Here is a 12,424-nt window from a genome sequence, read left to right as displayed (position 1 = left end):
AGCCCTGGTCTTGCTCTGGACTGTGAATTGGAAGCGAAGTGCTTCCCTCCTAACCTCGGTTTGCCCGTGGGTCAAATGAGGGGTGGGGTCAGATGATGTCTGAAGGCACTTTGGCAGTAAGAGGACAGAAGACAATTTGCAGTGAGCCTCCAGGGATGGGCACCGTTTTGGGGTGGGGGTGGGGTGGGGAGGAAGCAAAAGGGGGGCATTCCTAGCAGGGGGAATTGCTAAGGCATGGAGGTGGGATCGTGCTTGGGTGTCCTGGAGAGGGGAGCATGGAATGGACACTGGGTGGCCACAGTAGGCTGCTTGAGCTCCTTACAGGTGGCGGGGGGTGGGGGGGAGGGGGCGGTGAAGACAAAGGAATGGGGAACCAGGAGGGGGCACACAAAGAGCAGGACAAAAACCCATAGAAGCACAATCAGAATAGCACCATTTACTCTGCCCTTCTATGCGCTCAGTGGCATCATTAACCTTCTGCGACCCTCCCTTCGTGGGGAAACGGGCTCCGGGCATTTAAGCGACTGCTCGGGGTCTCAGTGTCTCTGTCTGTAAAATGGGGAGAGAGCATACAGGAAGTGCTCAATAAATGGGAGCGTCTAGTGGCTGCAGCAATAGAGGTGGGTCCGTGAGACCACAGCGCCCAAAGCTTCCATGGCCTTCCAGTCCTCTGGGGACCTGGCTAATATTAACATTAACATTGGTATGAATGTTAACAGCAGCTGAGTCAGACACTGTTCCAAGGGCTTTACATGCGACCACCCGCTGAATCCCCACGACCCCCTAGGAGAGAGGAAGTGTTATTAACCCTATTTTACAGATGAAAAATTGAGGCTCAGAGAGGACAAGTCAGTGGCCCTGGCACACAGGTAAGTGGAGACTAGGATTAGACGCCAGAGCCCAAGCTCTTAACCACCCTGGGGACGATCTGTCAGAGTCACTGGCCGCCAGAGACTCTGCTCGCACCCAGAAAGCCAGTCTGTTTACGAGCCCCCCAGCACCATTCTGGGGGCTTTGGTGGGGCCCCGGCTTCAGAAACCTGACAGCAGCGGCTCACCTCCGTTCCCCCCTGCTGCCCCAGTGCCAGACAGAGCAGCGGGGGCAACGAGGAGCTATGGCAGGTAGGGGAGAGGGAGCAGGGTTCGCACCACCAGACTCTGGGAGGTCGGCGAGTCGTGGGGTGGGTGGGGACTGGCCAGACACCCCTCCCACCCCGTGCAGTGGGCCGTGCACCAGGCCCTGCCCCTCGGCCTCACCCCATGGTCTCCACGGGCCCGAGGGGACAGATGGCATCGCCCAGGCCTGGGCCGTGGCTGTCACCCGCCAGATGAGTTACGAGCAGGCTGCAGGAGTGGCAGCCGGGGGTGGGGGGAGGGCAACAACAATGGCACGGAGACCCCAGGACAATGGGGGCCACGTGCCACGGGGGCAACAGTCGTTTGTCGCACAATGGGCCGCCGGGGGACGGCAGCTAGGCCAACTGCTGCTGCTGACACGGCCGGCCGGGTTTTCAAATCGTTTCCAGGCCCTGTTTTCCTACAAGGCAGCCAATGGCCGGGGCAGCCCGACAGTCACCTGATGCCAGCCTGCTGGGCTGAGGGCCCAGGCCCTGCAACAGGGAGCAGCTGTGGCCATGGAAACACCCACTGTGGCCCTAAAACAGAAGGAGAGCGAGCACGGGCGAGGTGGGAAGGGGGGGAGACAGCACTAGCTGGGGCGGGCCCGGGGGTGGCAGAGCCGATGCCCCACGGGGGGGTTCCCTGCCCCACGCGTGACAAAGCCAGAGGCTGCGCTGCTTTCTCTCTCCCCCTTTCTAGGAAGCCCTGAGACGCTTCCTCTGACACCGGGGCTCTCAGAATGTGGACTGTGGGCCTCTGGGCCACACACCAGAGAGATCCTGGCCTGCAGGGCTGGGGCGGGGGGGGCGGGTGGAGGCAGGCGTGGTGGGTCTGGCGTGGGCCCTGGGCCAGTTTGCAGCCACCTTACCCCGTGGACGACATGCAGCCGGGGGTGGGGGCCCGGTGCCCTTGGAGCCGTGTGGCAAGCATGACTTTAGGGGTGCTGGGGAGGCCTGCGTACCCCACACCGGGGGACCTGCCTGCCATCCTCGGTGGGCAGCCTTTCTCCTTCTGTGGAGAGTGATGGTTTTGCTCCTGAGTCTGTTGAGGAGTGGCGGGCGTGGGTCCAACAGGAGGTCTCCGGGGGCTGCCTGGGGGCACGGTGAAGAGCCCGGGCTTCGTTCGGGCTCTGAGCCTGGGTCCCGGCCCCACCGCTTCCTGTTACGTGTGGCTTCGGGCAAATGGCTCAGTGCTCTGAGCCTCAGTTTCCCCGAATGTAAGAGGGGCACATGGGCGTATCCTACCTCTCAGGGCTGCTGCGGGGATTGAACAGGATTAAAAAGGACTGTGCCTGTTGAGCACTGAGCCCTGCACCTCAGTTTCCCCATCTGTAAAATGGGAATACTACTACTACTACTACCGTTTGCCTTGTGGGGTGACCAGGAGTGTTAAATGGCTTACTACCTGTGAAGGATTTGATGTGGTGTCTGGCACATAGTAAGTGCTCAACAAACATTAGTGTTTATTATCGTGGGGGTAGGTAGGGGCTAAGGTCAGATGTATAGTAAAAGAAGGAATGATTTGAGGATGTGTGATCTGGCTGCCAAAGGCGGGGATCCTGGGACCATGCCCAGCCCAGGAGATGGGCAGATGAGGGCAGCTTGGGGAGGTGAGGGGCTAGGCAGTGATTCCAGAGGTGGGGTGGAGCCCCCCCAGGAGCCGACCTGAGCTCCCCGCCCCGCCCGAGCTCCTGCCCCTCCCTGCAGGCTCCTGGCCACCAGCAGCGATGATGACCTTCCCGGGGACCTGCAGTCGCTGTCGTGGCTCACAGCAGTGGATGTGCCGCGGCTGCAGCAGATGGCGAGTGGCCGTGTGGACCTGGGTGGCCCCAGTGCACCGCACCCACACCCAGGTAGGCGCAGGGGCCGGGTGGGGGGGCACGAGGGTGGTGCAGGGGAGGGGCGACACCCAGCACTGCCCCCCACCAGCTGGGTGGTTGGCCAGCTTGCTCACTCTCTCTCTCTCTCTGGGCCTCTGTTTCTGCATCTGTAAAATGTGATACCTTCCTCGGAGGGATGTGGTTCATTCATTTGCTCACCACCGTGTGCCAGTCTGTGTGTAAGCTAAGGTTTCAGTGAAGAATACAGAGAGCCCTGCCCCCTCCCTCTACATCATGAACAGCTAAAGCAGTCGGCAAACTACGGCCCGCGGGCCAAAGGCAGCCTGGAACCTGCAGCCTGTTTTTTGGATCGCCCTTGTGTTAAGAATGGTTTTGCATTTTTCAAGGGTTGTAAAAAACCCGAAGACAGAAACCATATGGCTGGGAAAGCCTCAGATATTTGCTACCTGGCCCTTTACTGAAGAAGTCTACGGGACCCTGACCTTCAGAGGGATGATGCGTGGAGAGTGCCGATGGTCCTGGCACGCAGTACGTGCTCGATCAACGGCAGTCAGTTGCAGTCACAGCAAGGGGACTGAATATTTAGAGACACAGAAAGGGTTGAAAACAATCATCACAGGACATTAAAAGTACCAATAGTTGAAAAATTAGGGTCTAGGAGTATTTATTTCATTGAACAAATTGTTCTTGACCAAAACATCCATAGCAGGGGTCAGCAAACTCTTTCTGTAAAGGGCCATGTAGTCAATATTTAGACTCCGTAGGCCGGATGGTCCCTGTGGTGCAAGCCCAGCCCCAGACAATGTAAATGAATGGGTGTAGTTGTGTACCAATAAAACTTTATTTACAAAAACATCCCACAGGCTGGATCTGGCTTGCTGGACATAGTTTACCAAACCCTGATCTAGAACCTCCAGCTCTGTGACCTTGGGCAAGTACTTTCTTCTCTGACCTATTTCCTTATGTGCAACGAAAGGAGAGCAGAGCTGCCCTCCTGGGGTGTTGAAAAGACTCAGTGCCTAAAGTACCTTGGACACACAGTAGGTGCTGTATGGCACGCAACAGACAGGAAGCGTGAAAGAAGGAAGCCCCTCCCTTCTCCGCTGTGCGGCCGCACCCCTCCTGTGTTCCTGTCTCTATGCGAGGTGTCTGGAGCCCTGAGTCATATAAGATGTGGTCCTAGTTCTCAGGGAGCTGAGGGTCTGGTCCAAGAGAGGGCAAGACAGACAGACCAAAAAGCACCACGGATGAGCCCAAGTGGCAGCCAGGACTCAGAAGAGAGCTGAGGGGCCCCGAAGTCTTCCTGGAAGAGGTGGCCCCAGGGCAGGATCATCTTGCAGGTCAACTTGGTTTAATCTAGAAGGTAGCCCCAAAGCAGAATGGTTCAGTGAGGATCTGTGATAGATTAGCAATGTCTGCCCCGGGCCTAGGACGGGCGGCTGGCGGGCAGGCGTGAGTACTGAGCTCATCCCCAGCAGAGGGGCAGGGCTTGGCAGAGGGGAGAGGAGGCACGGGGGAACCAAGGCATGATTCCGAGGAGGAGAATTGAATAATGAATTGATGTTTTAGCTTCATGTCATTAATAGCTTGGACGAGAACCAAGCTATTAATGACATTATCATTATTATTTGTTACTGACTCATATTTATCACGATGTTGTCCTGTAGCCAGCAACGTGATAAGCACTTTATAGACATTACTGCATCTAAACCCCCACAAACAGCTTCGTATGTAAGTGACCTCGGTAGCTCCACTGGGGAAACTGAGGCTGGCGCCCGGCCACACAGCTGGTAGGAAGCCACGGTTCAGCACTACACTCCAGGGCGGTGATTGGCCAAGCACCTGCTATGCACCTGGCCCCAAGGCTTGGGGCAGGCTCCGTGCTCTGGCGGTGTCCAGGGCCGGAGCTGCTCTGCCAGCAGACCCCGTTCCTCCAGCCCGGCGGCATCTCTGTGCTTCCCTTTTGCAGGTGCCTTGGCCAGGGCAGCTGACCTGCACGTGGGAGCCACCCCAGGTGCCCTGCTCCACGGCCCGGCTGGCATGGTCCCCCCAGTCATGCTAGGTCTGGGCCCCATCGCCAACCACGGAACCAGGGTAAGCGCCACAGCATGGCTCAGGGAGCTGGAGCGGGGGTCCTCCAGGGCTGGGGTGCCCCACCTTCACCCTGACCTCTGTCTCCTCTTGCGGCCCCTGCAGATGAACCAGATCCCTGTGGGGGGCCAGCCCTCATCCGGCCTGCAGGACGCCCCACAGCTCTACTCACCTGCCTCCCAAACACAGTTACCGCCCCCCCCAGGCACCCAGCAGGTACGGGGGGCTTGGAGGGGCCCTGGACTTGGAGACACACATCCCTGCGTTGGGCTGGCCAGGGATCTCGCTGAGCCTCAGTTTACTCCCCTGCAACATGGGGATAGCATTCCCCATGACCACGTCATAGAGTCGTTCACTGGGTTCCCTAAATCCCGTGCAGGGAGCAGAGACAGGATTGTCTCCTGGGGCCGGCAACTTCACATCTTGCTAAACAGCGTCTCCTAAAAAGCGAGCCTGGGGTGGGGTGGGGTTCCTGTGAGTGGCTTATGCTCTCTCTCACCTTCTCTCTCTGCCCTGCCTGTGGGAAGTGCCCTCCCATGGGCCTGTACAGCTCCCCGTTTGGAGCACGGCCTCCCTACCCCCAGCCCCGCATGGCTGTCCATTCATCTCAGGAACTGCACCCCAAACACTACCCCAAGCCCATCTACTCATACAGGTGAGGTCCAGGTTGGGCCGGGGCCGTGGGAGCCTCGGGGAGGAGAGGGGCGAGGGCTGCCTTTAGGACAGCTCAGACTTGCAGACGGGGGGAGCTTTTGGCGAGTGGGGAGCATTTGACGGTGGGATGAGCTCTAGGAATGACATCATGTGCTCCGTCAGTCCCCAGGGTGGAGAACCCACTCCAGACCCTGAGCCCGATGCTCCATTCTGTCACTCACGAACTGCGTGGCCTTGGGGAAGTGGCTTAGCCTCTCTGAGCCTCAGTTCCCTCTGATGTAAAAAGTCATCAGCGTAATAACATTGTGTACCCCATAAGATTGGGGGGTGGCGGTAAGCAGCCTAGTTAAAGTCTAAAGGCCCATAGACATTAACTATGAGGAAGGGATAAAGAGAGGAAAAGAGTTTTCTCGAACTGGTACTACTGTCTGAGCTCAGGGTCAAGGAGAAGGGCAAGGGGTGGGCAAGATGAAGGGCCATGAAAAGGTACCAGAGCTTGATACCTTTTGAGTTTGAGTATGGAAGGGCTGGTACGGTGGGGTCAAGCAGGGCAGACTTCCTGGCAGAGGAGACCTTGGGCTGTCAGCCTGAGACACCTTTACATCTGGCCTGCCCCACCCTTCACCTCCAGTTGTCTGATCGCCATGGCCCTGAAGAACAGCAAGACAGGCAGCCTGCCTGTGAGTGAGATCTACAGCTTCATGAAGGAGCACTTCCCCTACTTCAAGGTGAGGGGCCCCAGCCCGGGGGAGGGATGCTAGAGCTGCTCCGGCCTCTCCCTCACACCACCAGCACCCGGGACTGGCCCCAGGCCAAACTGGGTCACTGTCTCAGGTCCCCAGTGATGTCCATAGACCCCTGTATCTGTGCATTCACACAGACATGGCCAAAGAAGGCCAGAAGGAGGAGGGGGCATTGGAGCTGGACTCTGCCCAGAGAAGGAACTCACCAGGCATCGGGGCGGTGGCGGGGGGGAGCAGAGGGTGGTGGGGCCAGCCTAGTGACTCCGCACAGACTCCCTAAAACATACGGATGCAGAACACAGACGTGGCAAGAGCTGTTGCCTCTCTGAGCCTCGGTTTGCTCATCTGTAAGATGGGGAGAATGATACCCAGCTGGCCAGGTGAGTGAGGGCTCTGCGTGCAAAGGGCCTTGGCAGCTCCTGGCGCGTGGTTGGCTATCAGTAACGTGATTTTTCTTGGCACCAAAGCAAAATAAGGAGCAGGTGGTCAGAGGGTACCAAGCTGCAGGGTCCCTGACGTGGTCAGTGTCCTTAGCAGAAATACTGCAGACAGTGGTGTGTGCGTGTGCAGGGGGCCAGGGATAGAATGTGAGGCGCACTGTAGTATCTGGCTACCTAACAAAGTGTGAGCATTTAAACACGATCGGCTTTGAATACCCTTGGCCAGTTACCCGCGTGTTAGCATCCCCTCTCTTGCTTGCTTCCTGAGGAGGAGAGACAGAGGGGACAATTCGGCATCCCTGAGCCTGTTCTCACGTAGCAACTGTTGGCTGGAGCTGACGTGGGGTTGCCCCTTTAACAGGGCGCGGGCCCTCCGGTGAGCCACAATCCCCACCAGTCTCTCTTGTCTTCCCAACTCAAGGCTGGCCATCAGACTGTCACTTCACCCTGCCGCCGTCGTGCCCTTGCCCCTTGAGGCCTGTGTCTGAGATGCCCCTGCAGAGGGAGGGCTTACGGGGAGGTCTCTGAGGGGGTCTCCTGCGTGTCCACGTCTGTCCCCACAGACGGCTCCCGATGGCTGGAAGAACTCAGTGCGACACAACCTGTCCCTGAACAAGTGTTTCGAGAAGGTGGAGAACAAGATGAGCGGCTCCTCCCGCAAGGGCTGCCTGTGGGCCCTGAACCTGGCCCGCATCGACAAGATGGAGGAGGAGATGTACAAGTGGAAGAGAAAGGACCTTGCCGCCATCCACCGGAGCATGGCCAACCCTGGTGAGGCCTAGACTCCCCGTCCGCCACCCGCACCACACGTCCCCGCCTGTGTCCGGTCCAGCCACGGGTCCCGGCCTCGCTGGTGGGGATACGGGCGCCTGGTGAACTTTCCTCCTCCCCTCCCGGGAAATATGCCTCCCCTGGGGCAGGTCCGCTGAGGGGCCTGGTCAGAGGCCTGTGGAAAACTGTTCAGTCTCCCTAAGCAGCCCCTAGGTTCTCACAGAGAAATGCCAGACTAAACGACCAAGGAGGACATCGCTTTCTCACTGAGCCTGCCACCCTGGCACCGAGTTTTAAAACAATAAAAGAATAAAATAATAACACCTAGTATGGGCTAAGATGCAGAGAAACAGGCACCTTCATATATGATTGGTGGGAATCTCAGTTAAACTTTTCCAGGGCAAAGTAATATCTAAAAGCCCTGCAAACCACTCCCCATTTTTTTGGTTGAGTTATTTTACTTCTGGCAACGTATGCTGAAAATATCAAAGATTTCAACAAAAGGTTTATAAACCAAGTTTTTTGTACCAAAATTCTTTCTTTCTTTTTTTTTTTTTAAGATTTTATTTATTTGAGAGAGAGAGAGAGAGAGCATGAGCAGCGTGGAGGGGCAGAGGGAGAAGCAGACTCCGCGGAGCGCGGAGCCCGATGCGGGGCTCAATCCCGGGACTCTGGGATCATGACCTGAGCCGAAGGCAGCCACTTAACCAACTGAGCCACCCAGGCACCCCTAAGTGGGCCAGCCTAAATGGGTGCCACCCTAAAAAGGTCCTGGGACCCTAGTGGTCCAGTCTCAAATTGGTGTTACATTCAAGGAGACGCAAGCCAACAACCAAGAATAATTTCAGAGTGATCACTTGTCTTGTTTGTAACCAAGAGCATTAAGGAGGATCTGACTTTTAACCCGCAGTAACACTTCTTAATGTCTCTTTAGTAGCAGGGAGTGGCTAGGACCCCTTGTGTGTTCATAAATTTTGTCCTGATGTTGTTGGACTTGTATTCTCTGCCTTAACCTCCTCTTGCAAGGCTGTTAGCTTCAAGGGACGTCCTAGAGCTATAGCATTGTCCCAAAGAGAGGAGCCGCCGTTATCATGGGAGGCTCCCTCATTCCTCAAAGACCCTATGCAATCTGTGATTTCATTACATTTCCCCAACAACACTGTGCAGAATGTACAGTGCCCTCTCATAGATGAAGAGACCAAGGTTCAGAGAGTCCAAGGGGATTGCTGGGGTTACAGGCATGCTAACCCTGGGGCCTGGGAACCGCAGGGTGGCTTCTGAGGGACGTTTCCCTTGCCTGCAGAGGAGCTGGACAAGCTGATCTCGGACCGACCAGAAAGCTGCAGGAGGCCTGGGAACTCCGAGACCACCGTGCTGACTCATGCTGCCACAGTGGCCATGGCGCATGGCTGCCTGGCTGTCTCCCAGCTCCCACCCCAGCCCCTGATGACCCTGTCCTTGCAGTCAGTCCCCCTGCACCACCAGGTCCAGCCCCAGGCACATCTGGCCCCAGACTCTCCCGCCCCGGCCCAGACCCCACCCCTGCACGCCCTGCCGGAGCTGAGCCCTAGCCCCCTGCCCCACCCTGCCCTGGGAAGGGCCCCCGTGGACTTCATCAACATCAGCACCGACATGAGCACCGAGGTGGATGCCCTGGACCCCAGCATCATGGACTTTGCCCTGCAGGGTGAGGCTGCAGGAACGGGGGTGGGGTGGGACAGAAGGGGATGGTGGGGGGGTGGGGGCTGGAGGGCCAGAAGGATGGGGGAGGGCAAGGGAGAGGAGGCCTGTCGGCATTTACCCCTCAGCTCATTCCCTGGACAAGTACTTCCCAATCGCCTCATGCTGGTGAATTCCAGTGAGCGTTTCATGAGTGCTTACTGTATACCGGGACTCATGCCAAGCACTTCATAACCATCACCCCATCCCTGCAACGGTCCTGGGAGGCCGCTGCCATTTCCTGTCCCCATTCTGCCACCGAGGAGATGAGACACAGAGGTGAGGTCACTGGCCCGAGGTCACCCGGCTAGTAAGTGGCAGAGCCCCGGGTGCGTCTGACCCCCAGCTTTTACTCAGTAACTGCTTCAGCGTGCGTGTGCCAAGCTCAGGCCAGGTCACGCTCTGACCCACTGCCTGCCACTCGGTCACGCTTGAGACAAAGGAGCTGAATGAATGAATGCAAGGACAAGGGTCTCGTGATTCCTCCGCTCACGACCCGGGCGCACCTCCTGAGAGCCAGCCAAGGGCTGAGCACTCCTCCCTGCCCTCTGGGAGTTCCGTGTCTAGAGAGGGAATGGCCTGGTTAGCAGGTTTGTGAGTTAGCTCGCGAGGGAGTTATTTACAGCCGTGAAGTGGGTATATTCGGCCCTCCCTGCCTGTCCCGCTGGATTATTGTGTAGGGAAATCGCTGTCTTGTCCCCTGGCTGGGCCGTGATGGGACCCCTGAGGGAGAGTCCCTGCTTTCCACACATCCCCCTGTTGAAGCCTCGGGAGGTCTCTGATCATCTCCATTTCATCCCAAGGAGCCTGAGGCTCTGGGACAGAAGCGACATTCCCTGGGATGCCCAGTGGGAAAGGGAGGGCCGGGGCTGGAACTTGGCTTCTCCATGCCCCCTCCCCTGCAATCCCCGACTTTGAACCCCGCGCACGGTCTTTGCCTCTTCCTTAAGACGGGACTCGAACTCAGGTCTGTTTGTCATGAAGCCGGCTCACCCAAATGCCTTTGTCTTTGAAAGGGAACCTCTGGGAGGAGATGAAGGATGGGGGCTTCAGCCTGGACACCCTGGGGACCTTCGGAGACTCGCCCCTTGGCTGTGAGCTGGGGGCCTCGGGCCTGACCCCCATCTCCGGCAGCAGCGACCAGTCCTTCCCAGACTTGCAGGTGACAGGTCTCTATGCCACGTACTCGACCCCAGACAGTGTGGCCGCAGCAGCCACCACCTCCTCCTCCCAGTACCTGGGCGCCCCGGGGAACAAGCCCATAGCCCTGCTTTGAGGTGCCGGCCTCACCTGCCCCCCAGCCCCTGGGCCCGGCAGAGAGCTCCTGGAGCCTGGTGTACCTGGAAGCAAGGCCTCTTACACCCTGTTGGCGCCCCTGGCCCCCTCACACCTCCACAGGAGGTCTTTTGGGGCCTCCCCAAGTCAGAAGGACAGAGGAGAGTGGACAGGCGCGCCAGCTTCCCCCGACCCCAATGCTCCTCCCAGAGAGTGACATCTGAGAACAAGATTTCTCCGGCCTGCATCCCCGCCAGGCTCCTGAAATGACCTGCAACCCCCTTTGAGATGGGACGCGTTGGTGCACCATGGAAACTCCTCCAGTGGGGAGGCTCTTGAATTTATTCCTCTGGGACTGAGCATCCACCTCAGCCCCCAGAGCCCAGGCCCCAAGGCCTGGAGCAGAACTGGCCGAGTGGCCAGCTTCCCTTGGCCTGGCCTGGGCTGAACTCCGAGGCGGGCGCCCGCCCCCGACCCTCCAGGCCCGCTCCTCCTGCAGGGAGAGATCCCTGTGCCATGCCGGGCCCTGGGCCCCCGTGTACATTTATTTATATTTATTGGAGCCCCTCTGCACCATCTCTTCGAAACTGGCCCGCGGCCTCTGGAATGAGAGTCCCCGGTCCCTGCCTGCATCCTGGTAGCCCTAACTCCCAAATTTCTCCAGGACATCATGACTCCAACTGGCTCTTAAGCCCTTTTGCAGCCTTGGGCTGCTTTTTAGAACAAAAAGCACTTTGGATACTATGGAACATCCTCTTTTTCTAAATTGGAGACCAGAGACGTTTCTAGCCGCTGGGTCATGACTTGGATCTCTTCCCACACGCACCTGGGAGGAGAGGTGCCCTACATCGCTCCGGGCTCGGGGGCTTTCTAAGGGCAGATCGGGATGGGAACGGGAAGAATGGCGGGGGCCATTTGTGCTGAAATTTAAGATACTTGTGATGGAAAAAGCAAACGGAACCATGTAAAGCTTGCCCCACGCGGTGAGGGAGGGCTGACAAAGCTGCAATGCAGAGTATTTATTGGCACTTGGTTGCCTATTCATTGCCCTATGGCCATTTTTATGTATTTTTCTTTTTTTTCTCTCGTTACCAATTACTGATTTTGCAAGTGGCGGATTCTGCAGACAGCGGGTTGGAGGAGGGACAGGAGCCTGGGTCAGCGGGGACAAGAGAAGGTAACTCGGGACCTTCCAGCCCAGTCGATGCCGAGAAACTGCAGTGGTGGATCAGACCACTGTCCTCTCTTGACCAACCAGGCATTTGGCTCCTGTGTCTGGGCATTCCCAAACCCAAGGGCCAGAACTTTCCTCAGCCAGCCGCCTGGAGGGCTCAAGGTTGGGGCTTGTCTCAAAGGACCATCTTTATTTAAGTACTTGCTACTTAATTCTGGAACTTTCTGCCGAGCAGCCATCATCTTTAGACACAGCCTGGTGTTGCCCATCTGAGCAGGACCGCTCAGCGGCTTTGTGTGATGTGAACCCCCCGACAAGTTAAGATGTTTGAGTTGTTGTTAATGAAGACCCCACATTCGGGTGACGCCAAGACTCTGTGAGAGTAGTGTTGAATAACTGTTTTTTGTCAATAAAGGCTGAATGGCAGCCCTGTGGCTCAGAGAGAGGTGTGAGGGGGGGTGAAGGACAAAAACGCCATTTGTCACTCGCCACTCACAGGTGAGGTCCCATTTACAGATGGGGAAACTGAGGCCCAGAGAGGCCACACCACAGCAACACTGTACCCAGGTGTCTGATGCCAGGTTCCCATTGGAGTTTGT

General features: G+C 57.5%; 1 protein-coding gene across 1 annotated transcript in view; it reads left to right on the top strand.

Annotated features, from left to right (window-relative positions):
* The window catches only part of FOXN4 (forkhead box N4), a 22,888-nt gene extending 10,636 nt beyond the window's left edge, over positions 1-12,252 (top strand). The window contains exons 2-8 of the mRNA XM_081802006.1: positions 2,825-2,970; positions 4,928-5,265; positions 5,577-5,704; positions 6,335-6,431; positions 7,450-7,657; positions 8,961-9,344; positions 10,393-12,252. Of these exons, the coding sequence (XP_081658132.1) occupies positions 2,825-2,970; positions 4,928-5,265; positions 5,577-5,704; positions 6,335-6,431; positions 7,450-7,657; positions 8,961-9,344; positions 10,393-10,652 (1,561 nt within the window). The 3' untranslated portion in view covers positions 10,653-12,252. The remainder of the gene's footprint in view (positions 1-2,824; positions 2,971-4,927; positions 5,266-5,576; positions 5,705-6,334; positions 6,432-7,449; positions 7,658-8,960; positions 9,345-10,392) is intronic.
* Positions 12,253-12,424: the final 172 nt, after the last annotated feature.

Source organism: Leptonychotes weddellii, chromosome 13, assembly GCF_054177405.1.
Source record: "Leptonychotes weddellii isolate Sample4059 chromosome 13, ASM5417740v2, whole genome shotgun sequence".
NCBI classification, from domain to species: domain Eukaryota; kingdom Metazoa; phylum Chordata; class Mammalia; order Carnivora; family Phocidae; genus Leptonychotes; species Leptonychotes weddellii.
Note: the sequence above shows the minus strand (reverse complement) of the source record. Positions and strands in the feature narration are given on the sequence as shown.